This window comes from Sorex araneus, chromosome 3, assembly GCF_027595985.1.
Source record: "Sorex araneus isolate mSorAra2 chromosome 3, mSorAra2.pri, whole genome shotgun sequence".
Lineage (NCBI taxonomy): Eukaryota > Metazoa > Chordata > Mammalia > Eulipotyphla > Soricidae > Sorex > Sorex araneus.
The window spans coordinates 94,844,477-94,871,896 of NC_073304.1; the positions used below are offsets into that span (position 1 = coordinate 94,844,477).

The window sequence follows — 27,420 nt, forward strand, 5'->3', positions numbered from 1 at the left end:
AATGTTGCCTTTTCCGCAGGTCATCGGGGGAAATTCCAAATAATAATGGTGGGTCTGGTGTTTAATGTATTCAAAGTAGAGAGAGAGTAATGTGAAAATTTTCTGCCACACAGGTAGGGGGAGGGGTGGGATGGGGATATACTGGGGGTTTTGGTGGTGGAAAAGTGCACTGGTGAAGGGGTAAGTGCTTGATCATTGTATGACTGAGACTCAAACCCAAAAGCTTTGTAACTTCTCATGGTGATTCAAAAAATAAATTTATAAAAAAAATTTTTTAATATTTTTTAAAAGAAAGCCTATTCCACTTATTAATTATTTCTTTTTTCATTAATTGATGTATCATAGTTCACAACAGTATTGAAATTAATATAGTTGCTACTATATGCTACTTTACCAGTCCCTCCACCTGTATTTCAAGATCTCTCCATCATTATCCCACAGGCCCTTTCCCTTCCCTTCAGCTCCCCATTCTATAGACTCTGTCTCAGGATTTGTGTCCATTTGGGAGTTGTCAAATCGGTTTCTTTGTCTTTTTATACTCCAACATGAGTACCAATACAAAGATAGAACACTTTTTAGGAGGGGGCCACACTCAGCAGTGCTCAGAGCCTATTTCTGGTTCAAAAAAACCACATGTGTTTTTAGGGGACTCAATCCAGGGTTGCTGCTAGTCTACAGTAATTATTTTGTTATGGTAGTACATAGGAATTTGACTATAAGGCCCAGTAAAAGGGGGCTCTATAGAGGTTTCAAACCTGGAGAGGAAACATTACAATGAATCAAAGGATCAGAGGGGTCTGCTGGACTGTGGCTTTCTGGTCTAGCACATCCACCAAACACTAAAGCACTGTGGGAATTACAGAGGATTCTCTGAAGACTGGAGTCTTGGGTTGGCGCCCTTACCAGCTGTGTGGCCTGGACCTCAGCTTCCTTGTCTATAAACTGTAAGCCACAGTGCCCAATTCACAGCATGGGCTCCTCCCAAAGCACATTTTTCAGGGGTAAATGAATATCTATCACATCCTAAAAAAGCAGAAGCCACAAACATGTACAGTTAGACTCCAAAATGCACACCCTGGCTTACTTAAGGCATGTTCCCATGGTTAATTAAGTCACACCGGAGATGAGTCTTTTGCACAGACAAGCACATTTTTATTTCTACATGACACTTCATGTCATAAGCTAAGCCACAGAAGCTGCCTGTCGGTTCACTACCCTATCTCGCCAAGCCACCTGCTGAAACCTTGTGGAGCAGGCTGCTTATACTCCCCCCGCCCTCCCCCCAGCACTATCATAAACCCCACGAAAACCTGATAGAAATTCTGGACTCCCTCCCAAGAAAAATGCAAACAACAGAAGCACACAAATTCAGCAACAGGCAGTGAGAGGCTGCCAGGCGGATCCGAGGGCGCTGCTCTACACCAGAGCCTGCAGGGGACAGCAGGGCAGCTGAAGCCCACACTGGGAACTGCATTCCGGAAAGCTGGGGACGCTGTAGAACTTGATTAGTTTTTTGAAGGCACTTTGCTTCAGCATCATCACCTCTTCGGGAAACCGAGAGAAGATGCAGAGCCGAGAGGAGCCTTGCTGCCCGTTCTTGGCCGCGCCCTCTGTGGAGAGCAGCCTCTGGGCGCTCATGGGCACGCTGTTGCAGCTGAGGGAGCGCACCGTCTTCTTCTTGTTCCGCACAGACACGTAACTGAACAGGAAGGAGGACAGCTTTTGCTTCGCCACGTCTGGAGCCTCTTCATGAAAGCAGTCGTCCAGGGGGTCCAGCGGGCTTTCAAGACGGCCGACACCTTCACTCCTCAAGGGCCCCATTCCCACCCGCTGAGGCTGCTGGCTGATCTTCCCGGCCTCAGCTGGGGCATCCCCTGCCCCACTGACAGACTGAGGGGCCGTTCCATCGGCCAGAGCTTGGGGGCCCCAGGTGTGGGGGATGAGGTTCCCGCCCTGAGGGCTTGGCTGAGAGGTACAATGCTGGCTCAGGATGAGTGAGGCGGCGTCACGGATGAGATTCCAGTCCCTCAGGATGTCATCCCTGGTAGTGAACTGGGAGGTCACGGTGAAACGAATGATGAGCTTGTCCTGGATGGTAGCCGGGATGAGGAAGAGGCGGCCGGCTTTGTTTATCTCCTTTAACACACGGTCTGTGAGACAATTGGGACCCTGTTGGAAGGATAAAGAGAAAGGTTATCTGTGTCACATCCTCCCCACCACATCTCCCACCCATCGGCCCCTCCAGACCCAAACCTTTTGTTTCCAAGAGGCTAAATGTCACTCACAGACCAAATAACATCACCTACAGGCCACAGGCGGTGGCATTACCTTTAGACGAAAAACCACCAGGCCAAGGTGTCTCTGGGCGGGAATTTCAAAGAAAGGTTCTTTTCTGACTAGAGACTCGAAGTACTGAGCCATTTCAGTGCCCTAGAATGATAAAGATGAAGAAAGCAGCAATTAATAGCAAGCATGACACAACTCTGCATGGATTTTGGTACTGCCGAGACTCACCATGTGGGAGAGCCACTGGAACTTCTCGTGGCCACCACATGGTTTTCCTCTCCATTCAGTTTTAGTCACAGGTCATGAAGAAAAACGCACATGGCTCTTTGTTTCCTGTCATGCTGGATTCATCTGAGTACGTATGTCTGAGAGTTTTCCTTCAGTCACCCTGGAGCCAGAAGGCCTACGCCCTGACCACAAAGCAATTTGGTCTCCCTTCCTCACTTCACAGCTTCTTCTCTGTTTTCACTTTCGTTGTGGGTCACCCCCAGCGAGGATGAGCGGCTATTCTGGGTTTTGTGCTTGGGGAATGTTCCTGGCTGTGCTTGGGGGATCCCGTGGGTCGATGATCAAAGCATGCCTTGAGCCCATGAAGCTCTTACCGCCCCACTTCACAGCTCTGACTGGCCAAGGGGGCAAGTCAGAGTCCAAACGCAAGCATGTTCTGTGCTTTCAACCAGATGACTCCTACAGGCCACTACTGCCCAGCAGAAGAGGCCCTTGTTTCACATGCACCGGGTGAGCTGTCAGCAGCACCGCTCTGATCCAGGCTAAGCCTTGACTTGTGAACTTCGACACACCTTGGACATCCGATATCATATCATCTCCTTCTGTTCTGACTTTCCATGGAGGATATTTTTTATGTCACTTCCCTATGGGCATACTATAGAGGATACTTTGCACTGGGTTCATGGGGACTGAGCTTCTATTTGTGATCATGGAAAAAGTGTAGAGAGTAGTGATGGTTACAGACTCTGCGCAGGTACTTAATGCCACTGAAGTAAACACTTAAAACTGGGTGCCCAGATAGCACAGGGGTTGAGGCAATTCCCTGGCTGAGGCCAACCCCAGTTCAAGCCTCAGCAGCTCCCATGAACACAGCCAGGAATGACCCCTGAACATCACCAGGTGTTACCCACCTCAACTCTGTCCCCAAAATGGCTGGTGGCAAATTTTAGATGATGTATATTTTAGCATATTAACACGTTCAATTCTTCATATCATGTTTAGCTTTCACTTAAGTTTGTCATTTTAAACTTTCTGCCATGCTTTTTTTTTCCTAGACATATTAACTAAACATTTAAAACTATTAACTTTTCGAGGCTGGAGCGATAGCACAGCTGGTAGGGCATTTGCCTTGCATGTGGCTAACCCTGGTAAGATTCCCAGCATCTCATATGGTCCCCTAAGCACCGCCAGGAGTAATTTATAAGTGCAGAGCCAGGAATAACCACTGTGCATCACCAGATGTGACCCAAAAAGCAAAAACAAAAAACTATTAACTTTTATCTCATTTAAAACAACCTTTTTCAGTCAGCTGGCAGGAGCTCACCAAAATATCTTCAAAGTCCCTGTCATTACTTGGATCTCACACCCAATCCCCTACTTCAAGAACTGTCAGGGATTTAGCTTGTCATGCCATGATGGGAAAAGTTTGGTACAAACTCATTCAGGAGCCAAGGAAATAGCTCAATGGTAGGTAGAGCACACACTTTGCATACATGAAGTCCAGGGTTCAGTTTCTCAGACTGAAAACCAGCAAACAAACAAAATTCATCCAGACACCTCCACTTTTCTGTTCTGTTTTTTTTTTTAATCACTATCACTAGTGTTCAGGGACTACTCCTGACAGGGTGCTCAGGAGACCCAGGGGTCCTGCCTACAAAGCAGTTCCCAGGCCCATAAGCCATTTCTCCCACCCCAGACCCCGGTTTCATGATCTACAGTCACTGCCCTGAGAACTTTTAGTGTTCAAGTCCAAAGGCTCATTCACAGGGGAAGACCGTTAGATGTCTTCCAGCTGTTCGCACTTTTGTAGCTTGTTTTCTAATTTGGACATGATTCTTTCCTTCATCTCCCTCCTTTCTGGCCTCTTTCTACCTACCTGCCCTACTAATTTTGATACATCTTTTAGTATATTTTTCTTCCATCTACATAAGCACCATAAAGACATCTCAGCTACAGACCTAGAGTCAGGCTAGCTAAAGTCCATGAAACCGATAATGGTATGCAAGGAAAGCAACCCAGAAGGCATATGTGCTCGGTCCTGGTTTGTTCTCTAGGCAATCCAGGGAGAGTGAATAACTTGAGAGACTGGTGATTAAATACACCACCTTAGTTGTCATGCTTAATAACTCCTCCCCCAGGTTTCACTGCCTCTCCCGTACATGTTATCTACAACAGGAGAGAAGCAAGATTTGGGAAGAGAGAAACATATAGCACCAACAGCATCTCAGCCATCAGTGGGCAGGGGGTATGGGAAGGGCAAAGCAGTGTTGTGACCAGTGCCTTGTCCCACTGCTGGTCAAGGTAGGCAAACTTCAGTACACAGGCCCAACACAGTCCCTCCCCAACCCATTTTTGCATACAATGTTTCCTGGCACTAGCACCCAGGCCTGTTCGCTGAGGCATTGTCAATGTTGTCATTGGCATTGGTACCACAATGACAGCATTGAGGAAACTTAGTGGTTTTATCTACCTTCCAATGGCCAAATTATTTACTATGTGTCTTTTACAGAAAAAGAAAAGGGTACTGATTCCTATTTTAGGAGATGATGGTGATGATGGTGAAAATGATGACCACATTAGTACAATTGTCATCAAAAGAAAAAAGGAGGAGAAAGGAGTAAGGGAGAGAGTCACTGAGTGCTTAGTCCAGTAGGGGGTCCTATACTAACGATGTTACATATGTTAGCTTTAATCATATGTTGGAGTTAATCATATCATACACATTTGGGAGACTATCTCAGTTTCTCATTTTATAAATTAGGGCTGGAGCGATAAGCACAGCAGATAGGGCGTTTGCCTTGCATGCTGCCAACCCAAGTTCAAGTCTTCCTCCCCTCTCGAAGAGCCCAGCAAGCTACCGAGAGTATCTTGCCTGCACGGCAGAGCCTGGCAAGATACCCGTGGTGTATTCAATATGCCAAAAACAGTAACAAGTCTCACAATGAAGATGTTACTGGTGCCCACTCGAGCAAATCTATGAGCAACTGGATGACAGTGATACAGCGATACAGGCAGGCAATGAAATAAAGGGTGAGTAATTTGTCCAAGGTCATGCAATAGTAAAAGATTGAGCTAAAAGTCTAATCCAGATTTCCATTCTCTAAAGCATGACTCCTTAACAGAAACGTACAAAACTTGCTTTTACATAACATCCCAGAGACCAGCAGGAGGAAATCTTGATCAATGAAGAAAGAAGCCCTTCTGGGGTTAGGGAGATCGCTCAAGTGGTAGCAGGCATGAGGCCCTGAATTTGAGCCCCAGAACCATGACATTACTAAACACTTATTTCAAGCACTGCTAAGGGTGGTCCCCAGAAGAGAAAAAAAGGCCTTCCACTCAAGAGCAGGGCAAATATCATCTCTGACTCTCACCAATAAAATGCATAAAATGAGATGATGAAGGTAACTGCCCTATGCATGGCTGTACGATCTATTGAAACCAACACCACTAAAAAAATAATTTCAGACACAAATGCTAGTGATTGTCATGTTATGCCATTCAACTGAAGCCTCGAACTCATATCAAATGACTTCATTTTAGTGGACCGTGGATTTGGACTCAGTTTTGTAAGTATACTTGATTAGACTCCCCTAGGAATGCCAAGGAAGCAGAGACTAGAACAGACGGAAGTGCCAAGAAGCAGGAATGAATCTTTTAACAACATCTGAAGAAGGGCGAGCCTCTCAGAACAGGAGTACACAGTGGACAGAGTGGGGCCAGCAAAGAGGTGAACTGGGGATGGAGTTTGTTTGTCATTTTTATTTTTGTTTTGGCCATGCCCAGCTGTGCTCAAGGTTTGCTCCTGGCTCTGTGCTCAAGAGTCACTCCTAACAGTGCTCAGAGGCCATATGCACTGTCGCGGGGATCAAAACCAGATCAACTGTCTGCGAGACAAGCCCCACCCCCTTTACTGTCTCTCTGGCTCCTAAGGACGAAGTTTGATCTCTCTTGTGTGTATGTGTGTGTGTGTGTGTGTGTGTGTGTGTGTGTGTGTGTGTGTACGTGCACACTGTGGATCAAACCCAGATGCTCAGGCATAAATAAGTGCTCTACCACTGAGCCATACCCCTGACGTTTGGGGATGGAGTGTAAGCAGGTCATTCCAAAGCCTTAGCTAAAGCAGAGACTAAGAGCCAAGGCCCCGGAAGCCAGATGCAGCAAGATGAGCCTCCATAGGGAGGGCGAGCAGATGGGAGCCCGGGGACTTGACTTGCCAAAGGCAGGATTCAGAATCTGCACACTGAATATTCACTTCTGTGTCCTAGCAAAAGAGTTTTCCTGATCATCCCTCACTTCCCCCACTTCATTCCCAGCCTCTACCCTCCAGTCTGCGCATGGGAGACCGGGCAGTGCCTCACTGGCAAAGGCACGACGGACCCACGTCCGCTTGCAAGTACAGACCAGTCACAGCTCCTGCGTCAACCATTTCCCTTTGTGCTGTGCTTGTCTGGAGATGGGAGGTGGGCACGAGAGGACGCACGCAGGAAGAAAGGACCGTGACTTTAGATATTTCATGCTGTGTGGTGATCTCGGGGGTTGATTTGGTGTTTCATGCCAGGAATCAATTCTAAGGCCTCACACATGCCAGGCTCTAAAACTGAACTGCATCCCTGCCTTCTCCTGTGCTGCTGCGGCCATTGGATTTGTCACTCGCAAAAAGCTCATATGGAAATGAGAAAAAAACACTGCAGGACCAAGTACTGAGCTAATCTTCCCTCCTCAGTGAAGAATAGGATGTGCTCGGAGAGAGCACAGGCATTAAGACACTTGGCTTGCATGTGGCAAACCCAGGTTCAAAGCACTTCTAGATCCTGAGCACTGCTGGGTGTGGCCCCCGAAAATAAGATAAATGTATATATGCATATATACACATATAGGACTAGAGCGATAGCACAGTGGGTAAGGCGTTTGCCTTGCACGTGGCCGACCCGGGTTCAGTTCCTCCGCCCCTCTCAGAGAGTCCGGAAATATACCGAGAGTATCCCAGCCACATGGCAGAGCCTGGCAAGCTACCCGTGGCATATTCTATATGCCAAAAAACGGTAACAAGTCTCACTATGGAGACGTTACTGGTGCCTGCTCGGATTGGACTAGAGCAATAGATTGCAGGTAGGGTGCTTATCTTGCATGCAGCTGGCCCGGATTGACCCCCAGAACCACATATGGTGTCCTGAGCCCAGCCATAAGAGACCCCTGACCACAGAGACAGAAGGAGGCCCAGCAAGTTCACACTGTCAGGTAAAATATATATGTTTGAGAAAACTTTCTTGGACCATTTTTAGCAGATTTTCATAACAAGCAATACAAAATAACTCATTTAGGACCTACTTTGGGGGCTGGTTTGGGTGGTGGGAAAATTTGAAATAATGGTAGTGGAATGGTGAAATAGTGTTGGGACTGGTGTTGGAATACTGAATATAATAAATCATTCTAAACAACTTTAAAAGATAAATAAAATAAATGTGTCTAGACACACATGAACAAACACAAACACACACATACACACACGACAGGGAACTTCCCAGTCATATATTTGCCTCTGGTTCCTTTTCCTGGCACGATAATTTGTCAGTGGTGTTGCACAAATTTGAAATAACTTGTGCCAAAAATCCAATAAGTACATATTGACACAATGCAGTGCTGTTGGTTCCACACTTGGCAGGTCTGTCTGAGCCCGGAGAGCCATATTTCAGCCCTAAGCATAAAAGTGATTCGGAGTCCCAGAAAGGCCTGATCATAGTGGTGATGCTAACAAGGAAGCAAAGCAGAGCCAGGGAGATGACTCAAAGGGTCAGGGCACATACTTAGCATATGACAGCCCTGGATTCAACCCCCAGCCCCCTAAGCACCATCAGGAATAGACATAAAAATCAAACACACAACAATGTAAAAGGTATAGTCCAATGACATAGTGGGGGCAGGTCACAGTCACTCTGGTGAGTGCAGTAGCATCATACATCAATAGCAGAAAGTTTAAGCATATGGACCCAAATGACCTAGACTATACTAATAGTATACAATTTAATATGTAAAGGAATCACACCTCTCTCTCCCTGTCTCTCTCTCCCTCTTTTTTCCTCTCTCCTCTCTCTCTCTCCCTCTCTCACTCTTCCTCTTTTCCACTTTCCCTCTCTCCCTCTCTCTGAAAACCAGACTCTGGGGGTGCTATGGGACTCAGTATCCCAGCACAGCAAAGGATGGGGCCAGAGGGTGGATAGCTCTGGGAAGGGACCACTATGACAGTGAAAGAGGTAAGAGGTCACTCTGGACCAGCATGAGGTGCTGAAAGGAGGTAAAGTGACATGCATAATATCCTACCAGTAACAGTAGGGTAGCCACAGTGCTTAAAAGAGGGAGGAAAGAAAAAAAGAAAAAGGAAAAAAAAATACCTGTCATAAAGGCAGTTGGGGGTGGGGGGGGTGGCGGGAAGAGGGAAACGACTGTTGGATTGAAGTGGACATTGGTGAAGGGATTGGTGTTGGAACATTGTATGCCTGACACTACATCATGAATAACTTTGTTATCCACAATAATTAAATATATCAAAGTTTTTTAAAATGTTAAATTATAGCAAAAGGAATGGTGAGAGCTTCAGGCAGGAAGGAACCTTAGAGCCAGCCTCTGTTCAGGGTTTCAGGGCTAACAAAGAGGCGGTTGCCCTGAATAATAAAGTCCCAGGAGCCCGCAAATGAGCACAGCCACCTGCGCCGCCCGGCACCCGGGTCCCCAGAGCAGCGAGCCCCGCCCCTCCCCCCAGGACGCAGACCGAGGCCGGCTTCTCCCGGTACCTACGTGTCTGATGTGCGCTTGCAGGTTCTTCACCCCGAAGGAGCGAATCACGAACCAGAGCTTGATGGAGCGGAACCGCCGGCTCAGGGGGATCTGCCAGTGCTGGAAGCAGAGCTCAGATTAGACCGCAGGGAAGGGCGCCGCTCCCTCTCCCCGCCGGCCGCAGCCGCGTGGCCCCCCAGGGGTCTCCAGGGAGGGCCAGCGTCTCCATGACTTCGAAGCTGTGGGTAAGGTGAAGCCAGTTACCCGCTGACGACACCCATGGTGACGGTGGCCAGAGGCTCTCTTCAGTGCAGGACAGTTGGAAACTAAGTCCATGGCCTGAAACCGGGGGCTGGGGCAGTTCTCTTTGCTTTAAATGTCACTTGAAACATTAATTCCAGGCTTAAATACAAAGTAAGGCCTAGAGGGTGGGGCGGAGAGGGGGTGATGCCACACTCAGCATCCATGCTCCGGGGCTTACTCCTGACTTTATGCTCAGAGATCACTCCTGGTGGGTGGCACTATGTGGTTCTGGGGACTGAACCCAGGTTGGCCACCAGCCTTAACGGTGTACTATCTCTCCAGCTCCCTAAACACTAAATTTTTTCTAAAAGAATCGAAGTAACTTGCAAAGCAAAACTGAAGTTCTGCATGAAGGGTTAAGGCATTTTCCTCATACACAGCTTTGGCGGAGACCAGGTACCACATATGAGCACCACCAGGCATCAATTCCTGAGCACCACTGGATGAGCCTCCCACCCCGAAAGTTAAATAAATAAAGTTCTATTACTATTCCTACTCCAAACAGTCAAGTGGCATGTGGCCAAGAGCTCAGACACTGACACCTGCTGATCTGGGTTTCACCACCCCTCTGCCACCTCCAGGTTTCAACCCAACGGGGCACCTCATTGGTTCTTCGTGAGAAGGGGAACAAAAATCTCCCCAAATAGAAAGCACCAGCAGAGGCAAGAGGTGGTCAGTAAGGGCCAGACCTTAAGATGCAAGAAAACTGCAGACTTGCAGGTCAGAGTTTCATTCTGACCGAGAACCCAGGTCGATGCTCAGCTCCTGGCATTTTCCTGTGGCATCCCCCTGTGCTCTGGAGACATCGCTGCCACTTCAGGTGGGTCTGAGGACACACCTGGTGCTCAGGGGTTACTCCTGGCTCTGCACTCAAGAGTCACACCTGGCAGTGCTCAAGAGACCAGATGGATGGCAAAGATCAAACTCAGGTAAACCACATGCAAGGGAGGCACCTTGCCCACTGTACTGTCCCTCCAGCCCAGATCAGAACATTTTCAACCCAATTTCTTGGCTCTGACAATCCAGCCAAGGCTCTGGACAACACTGAGAGCCAGAGCGATGGTACAGCAGGTAGGGTGTTTGCCTAGCACGCTGCTGACCCGGGTTCAATCCCCAGCATCCCATATGGTCCCCCAAGCGCCACCAAGAAGAATTGCTGAGGGCAGAGCCAGGAGTAACCCCTGAGCACCACCGGATGTGACCCAAAAAGAAAAAAATAACTGGCTGCATTCTGCTCAGTGAGGTGTGTTCGAATGACCTCTTGCTCAAATGTCAGGAAGTTCCTAGCACCGCTCCCGCTGACTGCAAGTAAATCCTCAGCAGTGTGCTCCCCTTCAGGCACCACCAGTTTCCATCCCCTGTGGAATTCGAGGTTTCTCCCACCTCACACTGGAACTGCGCCTTCGATTTCCAAGCAAAGCAGCCACTGGCTTGGAGACTTCCACCTACCAGCAGAGGGCATCCAAACCGGACACAGGACAAAAGCCCTGTCACGGGACAAGCATCAACTTGCTCCATAGTAGATGGATACTTCGGGAAAGAATGGCTAACAGGCATCTTTTCCAGAAAAACGTTCTGTTTTCCTGACAGTTTGTGGTCCAGTGGCTGTTTTATTCCACCAGCATATTAGAAAGGAGAGTCAGAGGGGCCAGAGAGATGGTCAATGAGCTGAGCCTAGGCTCTGCTCGCAGGAGACTAAGCTTTGAGCCTGTCCCCCAGCACCCCCCCCCCCGAATACGCCCTTGAGCTGCGTTGTCCCGGCCACTCACCATGAAGTCGGTGGCCACGCCCGAGTTGGCGTGCCTGAGGTAGATGGGGTCCACGCTGAAGGTCTGCTGCAGCTTGTACTTGTCCTTGACCCTGTGGGTTTCCAAAGCGGACATCAATGGCTGAGGCCCACCAGGAGGCTGCCAGACCCCGGCCCGCCAGCACTCACTCACCAGAAGCCTGTGCAGTCGAAATGCACCATCATCCACTTGGAAGGGTTGAAGGCGAAGGAGTCCGCGTACTCGATGCCCTTCAGAAAGTCCCGAAACTCGGGGCAAAGGAAGGCTGAGCCCGCGTAGGCAGCATCCGTGTGGAGCCACAGCCCCTCTCGGGCACCTGGGGACAGAAACAAGAGGCAGGATTGCAGGGGCCACCTGCCAGCTCAGAGGCATCTCCCACCTGGATTGGGGGTCTTCATCTGAATGTTGGGGTGAAGAGTGGGACTGGGAGTTGGGGCTGGAGCGATAGCACAGCGGGTAGGGTGTCTGCCTTGCATGCGGCCAACCCAGGTTCGATTCCCAGCATCCCTTATGGTCCCCTGAGCACTGCCAGGAGTAATTCCTGAGTGCAGAGCAAGGAGTAACCCCTGTGTATCATGGGGTGTGACCCAAAAAAAGAAAAGAGTGGGACTGAAGAAGGCCCTAAAGAAAAAGCTGCCTTGGTTGGGGACCCCCCCAACACACACACACACACACACACACACACACACACACACACACACACACACACACACACACACTAGCTTCCACCTAGAACATTATGGCACTAAAATAAAAACAACTTCGCATTGGCCCGGAGAGCAACAGTAACACCTACAATGGAAACTTGATCGAGGCCTTTGTCTCTCATTCCTAATAGGCTTCTCGCATGGGGTTGTTTTGATTTTGCTTTTATTTTAGTTGAAGAGACATGGTTAGAACAGTGTCCAAGTTTAGGGTGTTGGGGTATAAAGTTACTGCATCCCACCACAAACACTCCCCTCTGCTGCCCCCCCCCATCCACTGCTGTCCTTAGCCCACCTCTGATTGGGTTGCTTGGGGGACTTGAACGACCCCATTTGGGTTTCTGCTCTGCCTTGTCCCCTCTCCCACCCTACACCCTCTGTGCCCCCAGCCCCGGCTGCCATGGTGTTTCTCTTGGCCTGCTCGGATCCTTTTCTGAACCTGCGCTCCACCCAGAGTCACTCCTGGGCCTCTGGGCCCTTGTTGGGGGCGGGGGGGCAGGGAGCTGCCCTGAGTGGGGCCACAGGGAAAGGCACAATGGAGGCGGGGCTCACTGAGAGAAGGGCTATCACCTCTATGCATTCCTCCCTCCTGTGCGGGGGATCAAGGAAAGGGAGAAGGTTCTGCAGAGCTAGTTTCAGCTTCTGGCTCTAGTGAATGTTTTTTTTTTTTTGAAAGGTGTTTCTTATCTTCCCACTCCGATGAACCCCGGCACTTACAGATGGGGCCCAGCTCTGCCAGGCAGTCGAACGCACAGACCCCGGTGGTGCCAAGTGTGGCACAGACCTAGAGGAAAATAAAGGCACTGAGCTGGGAAGGCCAAACTGGGTGACACGTAGGGCCTGAACGTTGATTTTGTCAGACATCTTATCCTCCCTGCTGCCCAGAACTGTGACTCACAAGGGAATTCTCCCTGCAAAATCCCTGTCATGGGACAAGTATCAACTTTCACATGCAAATGTCCATGCCCAGGTGCCTGTGAAAGGACGCTGGTGCTTTGTTTGCCTTGGGGGCTCTTGGGATCTTTTGCTTTTTGTTTGGGGTTGCAAAGAAATGTGATGTCTATATACTCATAGAACATTGCTCAGCGATTTTTCCCCCCAAATAAAAGCAAACGCATTCAGGTGATGAGGCGAGGTAGAACATGAAATACAGTTACCAGATGGTGTCACTCATATGTGTAATAGAAATAACTGAAGCAAATAGGCAAAACACTACAAAAAAATAATTCTGAGCCTATTTGTAAAGAGGCAGGAGTGCAGAGAAGGCGGTCTCGAGGGGAAACTGAGCTGCCAGGAACAGTGACAGTGTGGTAAGACATCCACACACAGACAAATGCGACTCTACTGCACAAGATACAGCACTGTAAACCACAGGCACATCAGGCTCAAGTTTGGCTTTGAAAAGACTTTACTAGCGGCTGGAGCAATAGCACAGTGGGTAGGGCTTCTGCCTTGCACGCGGCCGACCCGGGTTCGATTCCCAGCATCCCCTATGGTTCCCTGAGCCTCCAGGGGTAACACCTGAGTGCAGAGCCAGCAGTAACCCCTGTGCATCGCCAGGTAGTACTGTAGCACTATAGTCCCATTGTTCATCAATTTGCTCGAGTGGGCACCAGTAATATCTCCATTGTGAGACTTGTTGTTACTGTTTTTGGCATATCGAATACACCATGGGTAGCTTGCCAGGCTCTGCCATGAGGGTGGGATACTCTCGGTAGCTTGCCGGGCTCTTTAAGAGGGACAGAGGAATCGAACCTGGGTTGGCCGTGTGCCATGTGCAAGGCAAACACCCTACCCACTGTGCTATCGCTCTAGTCCACCGGGTGTGACCCCCCCCAAAAAAAAACTTTACTAAAGCAGGGCCAGGAAGAGAGCACGGCGTGCCTGATGACTCCAATTTAATCTCTGACACCTTATGGCCCCCCAGCATCACAGGGTGTGGTCCTTGTGGTCCCTGAGCACTACTAGAGTGGCTGAGGGGATCCCCCAAAAGCCTGAGCAATGGCACATCTGGACTGAACCTCCAATTGACTAAGCATTACCGGGAGGGGTCACCAGGCCCCCGGAGCACCGTTTAAAGGCCTTCACTCTAAAAATAAAAAAGTTGTGCCAAACAATACATACTCTGGGTACGGCAACACACTCCAATATTTTCTATTTTGTTCTTATTTTTGTTCTGTTTCTGCTTTGTTTGGGAGCCAAGCCCAACTTGCATTCCAGGGCATCTCCTCACTCTAAACCGGGGCAGAGGAGGTAGAGAGAGGGACGTAGGAATAGAACCCAGGATAGCTGGGTGCAAGGCAAATGCCCTACCTGCTGTGTTATCGCTCCAGTCCACCGGGTGTGACCAAAAAACCAAGAAAACTTTACTAAAACAGGGCCAGGAAGAGAGCATGGGGTGCCTGATGACTCCAAATTAATCTCTGACACCTTATGGTCCCCCAACAAAGCTACAGACAGGGCTTGGCAGAACATGTAATGGCGGGGATGGAACTCAGGTCCTCACACTTGCAAGGCAAGTGTTCTACCACGGCGTCACATCCCTGGCACACTAATTCTTCTTCTAGTGTTGGTGGAGACCCGTCAACTTTATTTTCTCCCTTGAAGAGCGGCCTGCCCCGTGTTAAGCATTGTACCCGAGGGCCTTTCTGCTCCTTTCTGCAACTTGGTACATGCCTGCATCCCGCCCAAATGCCCAGCTCCACACCAGGTGCTCAGAGCACACGGTCTGACTTACAAAGACGGGCACCAAGCCCCGCTCCCTGTCTTCCTCGATGGCCCTCTGTAGAGTCTCTCCTCGGAGCGAGAAGTTGTCGTCCACTGGCAGAAACCTCATCTTCACAAGCGAAATCAATCCTGCCTTTTCCACGGAGGAGTGAGCCTATGGAGTCGTGTGGAAACCACTTAACATGCTCCTTCAGGAGGCGAGGGGGAGGCCAGCCTGAGAGAATCACCCCCAGCACTCGTTGGCGGGGTTCCCCTCCCAGGCTCCTGGGCATTGCCTGAGCCCTGTCTGCTTGCAGGAACATGACTCAAGGCTGCAGGCCCTGAAGCTGACCTGTAGGTTTGGGTGCGGGCGCGGCTCACCTGGTCGGAGGTATAGGCAACAAGCCGGGCATTCAGGGAGGACTCGTCTGCTCCAGGCTCCGAGGTTTTCATTTGCAGGATTTTGTTCTTTCTTGCCGCCAGCAAGGCAATCAAGGTGGACTCGCTGACCGTGCTCTGTAGTGGGAGAAGGATGGCCAGTGCCCGCCTTTCAATGTTCTGTGAGCAAATGCCTCCAGGTTGCACAGGTACAGAGTGCCATATGTGTAAATGTATGCATGTGTGGATGAGTCTAGAGTGTGTGTCCATGCAAGAGACCATTTGTATGCATGAATGATGGTGTGTGTGCACGTGAGCATGTACATGCGTGAGGGTGTTGTGAATATGTGGGAATGTGTGGGAATGTGTGTGCATGTTTGCACATGCATGAGTATGTGCATGGGCTGGAGTGATAGCACAGCGGGTAGGGCGTTTTCCTTGCAAGCAACTGAGCTGGGTTCGATTCCTCCGTCCCTCTCGGAGGGCCCGGCAAGCTACCGAGAGTATCCTGCCCATGTGGCAGAGCCTGGCAAGCTATCCGTGGTGTATTCGTTATGCCAAAAACAGTAACAAGTCTCACAATGAAGATGTTACTGGTGCCCACTCGAGCAGATCATTGAGCAATGGGATGACAGTGATACAGTGACGGTGAGTATGTGCATGCACGAGTGTGCATGCATGTGCGTGCATATTTGTATGCAGTTGTGAGACCATGTGAGCGGTCATACAAGAGGATATTGTGTGCATGTGTGAATGCAAGAGAATGTTGTGCATGCAAGAGACCATATGTGAGAGCATATGTGTGCATGTGTGAGCATATATGTGCATGTATGTACATGCATTTAAGCATGCATGTGTACATGCATGTCTATATTCAATATCTATTCTATGGGAAGCACACAGTCCTTGCTACAGGAATTGTGCTTTCTCTCCAACCCATATGCCTCTTCTACTTTCTTCCTTATTGTCCTCTGCATGCCTTGGGCACTTCTTGAATTTTCCAGAAAAGTCAAGAAAGCAAATATTCATCACCAGAGAGGTTGATAGCAAATATATATATATATATATATATATGTATATATATATAATTTTCAACCTCTGCAAGTTACAAGTTTGTCCAGAGATTGTTCAGAGATATGTTTGCTCTCCCAGGGAAACAAGCTTTAGAGAAAGCACTCCAGGATTCTTCAGACAGAAAACAGAGTTAGTGTCCACGGCATGGGTAGAGAAAAGTGTGAACTACTGGGCCCAAGTTATGAGAGCCACTGGCATCAAGACTGAGTCCTAAGTCACCAGTCTTTCATATAATGCTGCCCTTCCAGAAGTTTCTTTTCCATTTGTAAGTGGAGTTCATTCCTTCATCTGCCTCTCAGAGTGGGGTGGGATTGCCCAAAAAGAACAGGAAATTGCTTGAATCCAACTATGGAAATCCTGGGGGCGGCTCACAAGCATTGCGGATTCTCATCATTCACTCAGGCCAATTGTTTATTTCCGAAGCAAACTGGTGGCTTGTAGTTCCCCATTAAATGCCTGACAGGGGCAGGGGAAGGGGCTCAGCAGTAACCGTACCTTACAAATAAGAAGCCCAGGGCTAGACTCCTAACACCACACACAACACAAAGTCATGTAGACAGATAAATTAATTATAAGCCTGGGGACACTGTTGCAAGGGATGATACAGACCTGATTCTACAAGACCTTCAGCAGTTGTTAATCACTCCACACAAAGACATCAGAAGGTCGGTAATAGGAATACCAACTTCATCTGTATAGCAGGTCACAGTTTACAGATCACTGCTATCCCATCTGCTCCTCAGAAAGCCTCTCCGACCTACTTGTAAATTTTGTCTACAGATGAGAATCATGGTGCTCGGAAAAGTTAAGGACGGGATACGGGTGGGGGCCAGTGAGATAGCACAGTGGTTTGGGAGCTTGCCTTGCATACACACACACACACACACACACACACACACACACACACACACACACACACACACACACACACAGCTGACCCAGTTCAATCCCCAGCATCACATATGGTTTACCCATCACCACCAGGAGTGATGGGCACCCCAGATACGCCCCCTGAACCAGCAAAAAAAAAGGGGGGGTCTGCTAAGCTGCTAAGGACTTAACCCAAGTTCACATGACGGGTGAATACTAGAGGAAGCATGGTCTGAACTGACAGGCCTGCACTTAAATCCTCTTTCTTCAGCTTCCCTGCTTTGTAATCTGGAGGCAAACTTTTTTTTTTTAGCCTTTTGGGTCATACCTGGTGATGCACAGGGGTTACTCCTGGCTTTGCATTCAGGAATTACTCCTGACAGTGCTCAGGGGACCATATGGGATACTGGGGATCAAACCCAGGTTGGCTGTAAGCAAAGCAAATGCCCTCCGTGCTGTGCTATCGCTCCAGACCCATAAAAATATATTTAAGGCACCAGAGAGAGATCGAGGATGGGGTGGGACAGAGGGATAATCAGAGGATCCGGGTCGGCCATGTGCAAGGCAAATGCCCTACCCACTGTGTTATCTCTCCAGTCCCTGGAGGCAAACTTTTAACCACTCTCTGCTTCAGTGAATTAATTCCAAAAATTGTGAACAATGCTATTTACCTAATGGTTCCTAAGATAATTAGAGAAAGTAAGATCACAACCACAGACATTTGGCATGCACTCCCAGATATAATATCTGAAATTGTGACTCTTAACAAACAACCTAAAGGGCCAGTGCAACCATCGCTCTTGTGAGGTTCAGATTTTAATATTGCTACAAGCCTGGAGTGAGAAAAATGGTTTAGCAAAAACGGGGCTTAGCAAACTTTCCAGCTCATAGACAATGTGGCCGTTTTTGTTTTTGTTTTTTTAAACAGAATGATTCATTGGATCTTCATATGCACTCTGAAAAAAAATATTATCCCTGTTTTATAGATTATCCTTATCTTATACATTGTGGAAACTACAAAACTATACATTGCAGTGGGATTTAAGAACTTAGGGTCTCTAAAAGACTTCAGAACCAAATCCTTACAGATTTCAAGGGTTTATAGATGTAATGGCCACTCACACTCAACATGGAAAGGCGCCCACACGCTCTACTGAACTGCAATCCTCTGCATAGGAAAAATAAATGTTTGAGGGCCTTAGAAATTGTACAGTGGGTAAGATGCATGCTTTCCATGCAGCTGAGTAGGATTCAATCACTAGGATTCATCGCTCTGTCAGGAGTGATCCAGAGCACAGAGCCAGGAAAAAGCCCTAAGAACTTCCGTGTGTGGCAAAAAAAAAAAAAAAAACCAACCACACCTCAAACAATTAAAGGACCTTCGTTTGACAGCTATCAAAAAGGGTTATAGGATAAGAGAGCTGTTTGGCTTGGTCATTGCTCTCCTAGCCAAGAATCTCCTAGAACCAAGAGGTTAGAGAAGGGGTGTCAATGGGGGTCTGGGAGGAGCAAACAGAAGTGGAGAAACCTGAATCCAGCAACGCTGGAGATGCGATCACGCATGGACCTTTTCATCCTGTTTGCAAAGAAAAGGGGAGATGAGCACAGTGGAAGTGAATTTGGGAGGGGCAGCGAGGGTTGCTGGCTTAGAAAGTGATGGGGAGTGAGGGCGCGGTGGTATCGGTCGGGACACCGGTGATGGAGACAGTGGTGACCGTGAGCTAAGTAAGAGGTGTGAGTGGCACAGGCGGGAAAAGCTGCGAGGGGCAAAGAATCCCACCCCTGGGTCTGTGGGTTCGTCTCCCGTGTCGTTCCTCCCTCCTCCCGCTAGAGGGCGCTGTGTCAATGGCAGTACCTGTAACACGCCTCCCCCCTGGCTGCCGGGGTGGTGGTGTAGGAAGTGCTCGGGGAGCCCCAGCATTTTGGCCAGCCAGTCCATGACGTTCATCTCCAGCTCCGTGCACGCAGGGCTGGAAGCCTGAAATAGAGAAAGGTTATTTCATCCTCTAACAGGCATCACCAGCCCCAGGCCCTAAGCTGCCCCTGCCCTCCCCTGGCCTGGCCGGAAGGTCCCAGTGTCAGCCCTGCCGCCCATCCCAAGGAGAACCAGGGTCTCTGTTCGGGAAGGAAAGCAGGTGAGATGGGTGCGGCTCGGGAGTCCTGCCACCCTCCGTGACATGGGTTGTTCAATGACCCCGAGATGGCTTTTATAACAGACAAGAGAAAGGAATTTCTTCTGTTTGGCTGCCCTAGTGCTTAAAATGCACCGCAGGAGGAAGCACTCTGGAAGACCAGAAGGAAGAAATAAGAAATAAACCTCTTCTTCCTTCCGGGAAAGAGGCCACATCCTTCCTCCTCACGCCCGATGCTACTGCAGGCTTAAAATACAGAGAAAAATATAGAGATGTTCCAGGAACCGTTTGACGCTAACGCTGATGCTTGATTGAGGCGTTACCTAATGTTGGGACTTGCTCCTGACTCCTTGAAGACAAGAGCACGAAGACGCTGAGCCCAGCAGCACCACTGCACACACCACTGCAGTACCCAGACCTCAGTTCGAATTTTATCTCTCGGTTTTTCTGATTTTTGTATGGGGTTTTTTGGGGGGAGGGCTTTGTTTTTTATTTTTATTTTATTTATTTATTATTTTCAAATGAACCACCGTGAGGAACAGTTACAGACTTACAAACTTTCATGCTTACGTTTAGTCATACAGTGATCAAGTACCCATTCACCACAAATGATCCCAGTATCCCTCCCACCACCCCACCTCATCCCCCCACCCCACCCTGCCTCTGTGGCAGGGCATTTTTTAGGGGGGGTCCAGAAATTCTCAGGGGTTATTCCTGGCTCTGAACTCAGGAATTACTCCTGGCGGTGCTCGGGGAGCCATATGGGATGCCAGGGATCAAACCCAGGTCCACTACATGCCATGCAAACACCTACCTGCCACCAGCTACACGGATTCAGTGAGATAAACGACTTAAGCCTGCATTTGTCACCTGCCAATCATGGTCAATATTCATGACTGCACAGGGATCAAGAATAAGATCATCCATATAAAAATTGATAGAGTAGGTTAAACTCAAGGAAAAGAATTGCTAATATTTAATTTGGAACCAGCTCAAAGACCAGGACAAAACCTCTTGTCCCCCAAAATATCATTTTCTTTCTGCTGTTCCCATGTCCACTGGGTGGGCCGACAACCATAGTGACTTACCCAAGTGAATCCCAAGCAGTTGATGGCATCAGCCAGCATATCTCCCAACAGCGAAGGCCATGAGTTGAGAGCTGGGAAGTAGGCATGCATGTGTGGGCTCTGCCAGTGGACCACCTGCGGGCAGATCAAGCGCACAGGTGACCTGGTGCACCATGTCCAAGAGACATCTGGCCCCCAGAGACTCCTACTGGGCAAGCTAGTAGCCCCTCCAGAGATGAACTCACTTTAACTTTACTTAGGTAATTATTTTTTGGTTTGGGACCATACTTGGCTGTACTGAGGGCTTCCTTTTGGCTCTGTTCTCAGGGAACCATATGAGTTGGGGGCCTGGGGCGGGGAGGGTGGCAAACACAGGTCAGACACGTACAAGGCCTTACCTGCTGTCCTGTCACCCTAATTTCTGAACTCACATTTTTCAGTAACAAACTAAGGACACAACTCCATGAAAATAGGACATCGCCCGGGTGCCCTTGCCACATTCCCCATCGTCCCAGCTCATTCCTCAGCAGAGCTGTGGAACCCGCAGCCCACAAAATGAAACTGCCATAGTCACAGCCCACAAAATGAAACTGCCACAGTGAGGAGGGCTGTGGGTTCCGCTGGGGCCTGTGTTAGTCTCCGCTGTCTCACCCCACCGTGGCTCTGCCCGTGAGTGAAAGGAAAGGGAAACTAAGGCCCAGGAGAGTGGGCTGCTGGTCCAATCCAGTCTCTTGCACAAAGCTTCCTTTGTCCTATGAAGAGCCCTGTAGGTGCCGAAGGTCAGTGTGAAGGAGCTGGCGCTGTCCTTACCAGGCCAGAGATACTGCTCAAGCGGCAGAGCAATGCAGCCCCCACTCAAGGCTCAAGAAATACCTTGCCTGTGTGAGGTCCTGAGTTCGATCCCCATCACTGCCCGTGTGCTCCCACCACCACCACCCCTGCACCAGCAACTGTAACCCCTGGTGGTCATCAAGCTCACCCATCAGGGCCACATATCACTAGGAGTGGCATTGGAGTCCCCTCAGCAGGGGGTCGGATGTGACTCAGTGACAGAGTACTTGCCTTGCATGGGAGGACTCGGGTTCAATTCCTGCCACCAAAAGGGAAAAACTAAAAAATAAAAAGATCTCCTAAGGGGCTGGAGTGATAGCACAGCGGGTAGGGTGTTTGCCTTGCACGTGGTTGACCCGGGTTCAATTCCCAGCATCTCATATGGTCCCCTGAGCACCGCCAGGAGTAATTCCTGAGTTCATGAGCCAGGAGTGACCCCTGTGCACAGCCGGGTGTGACCCAAAAAGCAAAAAAAAAAAAAAATCTCCTTAGCTTCCCAGCTGGCATGGAGATTGGAAAAGGGCAGAAATGTCAAGGGCATGGGAACCCTGGTCCAGGCTGTCCCCAGAACCCACAATCAGATGAAACCAGAGGTAAGGAGAATGCAAGGGGACAGGGAGCACCCCCTTACAACAAAGCAGCATCCTCAGGGGCTTGTCAGCTGCACTGATTGTCTAGTCTGGCTTCATCGTAGTGCTCTGCAAACACATCCTGTGTGAATCTGAGTTTGTGTCTTTGAGCAAATAACCCCCAGCAGCAAAGAACTTCTCACATCAACTGGTCGCTTAGGTCCCATCCTTGATCTCAAGAAGATGCTTGATAACTCATGGGCTTAGGGTATCAATTAGTTCGCTCTGTGCACAAGCTCCTTTAATACTTTCAGCAGCAAGAGCAGTAGCATCCCACACGGCATAAACCATGGAAGGAGCAGAAGATTAGAGCCCAAGTTACCCACCTCTGCCCCTCACCACTTATGTGAACTTGAGAATTGACCTTGTGAAGTTAACAAGGTGAACTTAAGCTCCAACTTTTTACATTTGCATGGATTTCTTTTGAGATTCATTCTTTATTTGCTTGCTTTTCTTTTTTCTTTTGAGATGCCAGGATCAAACACAGATACACAAGGCATGTGCTCCTCCACTGAGCCACACTCCCAGCCCTGGAGTGATTTTTTAAATTTTTTCTGGAGGGTGGGACGTGGGGAGGGAGTCACAAACCACTCCTGGCTTGACTGAGGCTGGGGAGAGTGATGGCAGCGACATGGGGTAGAACCATGCAATGCCCAGGACTCCTGTAAGCAGCATGGTTCAGCCCTTTGAGCCATCTCCCCGACCCCTGAGATCCAATTTTCATTTTATTTTCTTAAAGGGATCTCAAAATTTATAACCAACTCAGACCCCCTAGTACCTTCCCCAGAAACATCTCCAGGGCATCAGTTCCTGATTCTAAAATAAACCCTGTCTCCGAGGGTTGATATATTATGAACTGACCCTGGAGAAAATCTTTAAGACACAAAGCAGTTAACGGTGAAGTGGACACATGGTAATAATCTCCCCAGAGATCAACTCAGAGATCTTCCTCTGATTTTTCACCAGGCGCAAGGCAATGCCTCTAGGAACCACATCTACTTTGCAAGGCTTGGTCACTTCTCCCAGGACCTGGGTTTTCCAGACGAGACGCGGGGTGGACTGAGAGAGAGGGAGCATCCCGGAGATCTCACAGAGCTCAGAAAGGCAGAAAGTAGCAGCATCCTGAGGGACCCCCAGAGCCTTGCACCTCTGAAGCTCCTGGGAGACTGACAGAAATCCCCCCACACACACACACACACACACACACACACACACACACACACACACACTCTTTCCCCCAATCCACCTTCTTTGCCCTCATAGGGACAAGCTGAGGTGTCTTTGATCGGGGTTGATTTTAAAGCAGAAAGACTGTTATTCTTCTTGGGGTCTGGGAGGTGGCAGGAGAGGACGGTCAGTCCCCAGCTCACAGTGAGGTGCTGACCACTGTGAGAAAGCCAACGGCTCACAGAGGCCCAACAGGGTGCAGCCTGCAAGCCGGGGTCTGGCCCCTGATACCGATGTGCTTCATGATAATAACTTGGGGAACCCCAGGGAAGACTTCCTCCTCCTCCTCCTCCTCCTCCTCCTCAGATAAACAAGATAAGATATGCCCAAAGAAGCTTATCAAAACAGACAAAGCTCGCCATCCAGGAATGAGTCTCTTAGGGTTGGGGGGGGCGTGGGTGGAGAGTGGGCTGAAAGGGTCCTGTGGACTGTGGGGGAGGGATACTGACACATCGGTGGTGGGCCCAATGCACACCGCACTGATAAGAATAATAACGGTCTAATAATTAGTTATAATAATTATGTATAATATAATAGTACAATATAATTATAACATAATATAATTCTATAATAATTAGTTATAATAACAATAATAATAATAACTGATAAGAAGAACAACAGTCTTTCTGCTTTAATTCCAACCCTGATCAAAGACACCTCAGCTCATCCCCATGAGGGCAAAGAGGGAGGATTGGGGGAAAGAGTGGTGGGTTGGGGGGGCAAGGGGGGTTTCCATCAGTCTCCCAGGAGCTTCAGAGGTGCAAGGGTCTGGGGGTCCCTCTAGACGCTGCTTCTTCCTGCCTCTCTGAGCTCTGTGATATCTCGGGGTTGCTCCCTCACCACACTGCACCCCTAACACACAACCTTTGGGCCAAGGAGATAGTTCAACGGACTGCAGCACATGCTGTTTATTCCCTGGTACCACCTGGTTCCCCCAGAACTGCCTGGGGCAGCTCTGAGTGGGGAGCAGTCCCCAGCACTGCCGAGTATGGTCTGAAAACCAGAAATGCATCTCCTGACTCCCACCAGTAACTGCTAGAACTTCTCTCAATCAAATGCATCAGTTCATTTCCTCCTCTCCTGACAGTTGCATTCTGTCTCACCAGCACGTTACAGTTGGGGCCTATTACCGAACAAAATCCTTGAGATAATCTTACCGGAAAAAGAAGACTTCTGGGTAAAGTTTTACTGATATGGAAATTAAAAAAAAAAAGACACTGGTGAAATGGAATGACCAAAGAGAACTGAGTCTTTGCCTTTCCACGACCTCAACTCACCATCACCTTCAGCATCTGAATAGCTAACCCGGCCCTCCAGGAATGGGGTTCAAAGCTCTTAGGGATGATGCAAGGAAATCTAACATTAGGCTCCTCAGGAAGATGCCCCTGGGGGTCAGGGCACTAATGCCCCCAGCAGAGAAAGTGAGAAAAGCTGCTGTTTTGGGGGGTGCAACAGGAAGTGGGTGCTCAGTCTGGGTCATTTGGTTCCTCACTTTACCGTAGAGGCAGCTTGCAGTGGAGGTGGAAGAACCACCTTGTGTGTCAGACTGGAGGAGGTGAAAATCCGGGCTCTACCAGGCACAAGTCCTGTGACTTTGGAAAGACAGTGAACTTCTCTGAGCCTCAGTTTCCTCATGCACAACCCAGAGATTGTAGTATCCCTGGCACGGCGACTGGCTAGGAGCACGGGAAATAATGAAAGGCTGATCTTGGCGGCAAGGAATCTGCACTCTTTTTTTCTTTCTTCCTTTATATGGTGGAGAGGGGTCCTATACCCGGTGGTGCTCAGGGGCAGTGCTCCTAGTTCTCTATTTAGAAGGGACCCCCTGGCAATGCTCAGGGGACTTTCTGGGGTGCCAGGGATTGAACATATGGGTCAGCCACACCCAAGACAAGCTCCCTGTCCACTGTATTTTCTCTTGCTTTCGCCCCTGCACTTGTTGACTAAGAGACTGAAAAAGCACCCCTGAGCTTTCTTTAGGCCTGAGTCCCACCCTGCTGTGCCACCAAATCCACAGTCACCCTATATCTCACCCCAGGCATAATGATTCGCTCGATGTCCCCAAAGATGCTGTCCCAGCTGTCAGGCTCCTCGGGCGCGCTCTCGGGCATCTGGGCTCGCAGGTAGCCGGGCTGCACATCAGGAGTGACCCGGCGCTCCCGCACAGTGCTCAGGTACTGGCAGATGTAGTCCACCATCTGCTTCCCTGCAGGGGTAGAGAAAGATGCCGCTAGGTCCCTCGAGTCTGCCCAAATCATGCTCGACCCCTGGGTGTTGGAGCCAAGAGACTTGGAGAAGGAGATGAATGAGTCCACGAGCTGCTGGGGAGGTGGGCGGGGGTGAGGGCAGGTCACCCCCAACATAAACCTCCTCTTCAGAAGTTAAAAAATGCAGGCGGGCTGGGGCCGGAGTGATAGCACAGTGGGTAGGGCGTTTGCCTTGCACATGGCCAACCAGGGTTCAATCCCCGGCATCCCACATGGTCCCCCAAGCACTGCCAGGAGTAATTCCTGAGTGCAGAGCCAGGAATAACTCCTGAATAATGCTGGGTGTGACCAAAAAAGAAAAAAAATATGCAGGAGAGCACAAGAGTGAACGATGGACATAGTGGTGGGCTAGAGAGACCACCTGCTGGAAAACCTCCAAACAGAAACCCTAGCGTCAGTGCCATGTGCTTCCTCTTCCCTCTTCCCTGGTTTGTACCAGTTTTGGCTGTTAGGCTTGTCTTTCTTTTCTCAAAAAAGGCTCCCTGTTCATTTCCTTTTCTTTTTTGTTTTTTATAGTGTAGGAGTACTGCTATTTATTCAGCCATTGATTAAGCTGATTGAATTGGACATGAACTCCACATTACATTTTTTTCTTCAGAATGTTAATTTTAATTTATTATTTTTAAATTATTTCCCCCTTTTTATTGATTCACTGTGAGATACAGTTACAAAGCTTTCATGTTTGAGCTTCGGTCATACAATCATCAAACACCCACATCCCTTTACCAGTGGACCACCTACTAATTTTCCACCTGGGAGATTTGGTATATTTTCTATAACTCTGCTGCCTTTCTTTCTTTTCCCAAATCCAGACCACTAATTTAACACCTGACATGTTTCACACAAACTGTGACTCTTTCCATTCAAAAAAGAAAAAAAAAGTTACACACGCAGCCAACCCCACGCAGACACAGGCACACACCCTGCTCTCTTCGTGAGCCTGGAGAGCAAGTCCCAAGGTGGTGCACCAGTGGCAGAGGCAGCCCCCATCGGCGCTCAGAGTGTGCAGGACTTAGTCTAGCACTTGCCCCCGGAGAGGATGAAGTGAGTCTGTGTTTGACTGACAGGATCCTGCTCTCAATCAAAAATGCCTTGGGGATGCAATGGGCAAAGCGGACACTCAGTGAGAGGAAGGGCTGAGTGCTGGATGGTGGGATGAGCAAGACGAGTTCAGTCTTCACAGGGGACAGCATTTTAGGCGATACAACCTACCAGTGAGCCAAGGACATAAAAACTTAGGAGAACGGATCTTGCTGACTTGTCTCTCCTATATTTCATCATCTGTCTATTTCCACTCTGGAGAAGCTCATGTTTTCTCCTGGACACATCCATCTCCCCTCACCTCTTTCTAAATAAGTTTCAATGAAACTATTTTGCTTCAAAAACAATGACGATGGCAACAACATATGGTAGTGACGGTCTACTTCTCTCACAAGACCGGAGTCTGAAACCATTCATCTCTGTTTCCATCCTGGCTTAATACAGAGCATCAGCTACTCACAGATGGAATGACTGGAAGTTAGGATGTTACGAGTCTCACATATGGAAAAACTCAGAAAAGATTTTGCAGTGACTACAGAATACTGGGACCTCTCTCAGTATTTCTTGTTGTTGTTGTTTTTTTTCCATTTCAGGATACCAAGAATCCCACCCCACCGGCTTTGACCTCTCTGCTGGACAGGAATCTGACCCATCTATTTCCTAGAATAGCGAAAGGACAAGGATATGACAGGCATGACATAGGGGGGATGAATATGACAGAGATGCTGAGAAAAGTTTTTCAACTCATATCCCACCTCCCATGAACAGAAAAAAAAAATGTTGTAGGACTCATTTCTCCGGAAGCAATTCTAACACTCCCACGGAATGACACCCCAAAACCCCCAGGGTGAACACCTGCAAAACTCTTGCCTCAGTGGCCTCCGGGAAGAAGACGAGCAGGCCTGCACTCACCTCTCTCTCGGTACTCCTGGGGCTCCATCATCTCCGCGACGTCGGGCTCCTTTTCCCACACAGATCTGCGTTGGAACTTGGGGGAAGTGCAAAGCACAGTCCAGGGCAGCCAGGCTGAGCTCTTTAAGTACACCCCTCTTCTTGGCCTGAGCCCCGCCCCGCAAAGGGCCAGCCTCTCACCTTAATTTATTCCACCCATTTCCCCAC

The 27,420-nt window shown here is 49.1% G+C and overlaps 1 protein-coding gene across 1 annotated transcript; it reads right to left on the reverse strand.

The window, feature by feature from the left end:
- Positions 1-1,321: 1,321 nt before the first annotated feature.
- On the reverse strand, positions 1,322-27,334 carry HDC (histidine decarboxylase). The gene is made up of 12 exons (XM_004611781.2): positions 27,214-27,334; positions 25,027-25,199; positions 20,328-20,441; positions 18,963-19,085; positions 15,167-15,301; positions 14,817-14,960; positions 12,797-12,863; positions 11,529-11,691; positions 11,358-11,448; positions 9,307-9,405; positions 2,329-2,430; positions 1,322-2,169 (listed from the first exon to the last, which is right to left on the reverse strand). Exons 1-12 carry the CDS (start codon positions 27,242-27,244, stop codon positions 1,417-1,419), a joined length of 1,995 nt encoding a protein of 664 aa, XP_004611838.2. The 5' UTR covers positions 27,245-27,334; the 3' UTR covers positions 1,322-1,416.
- Between the last annotated feature and the right edge of the window lie 86 nt (positions 27,335-27,420).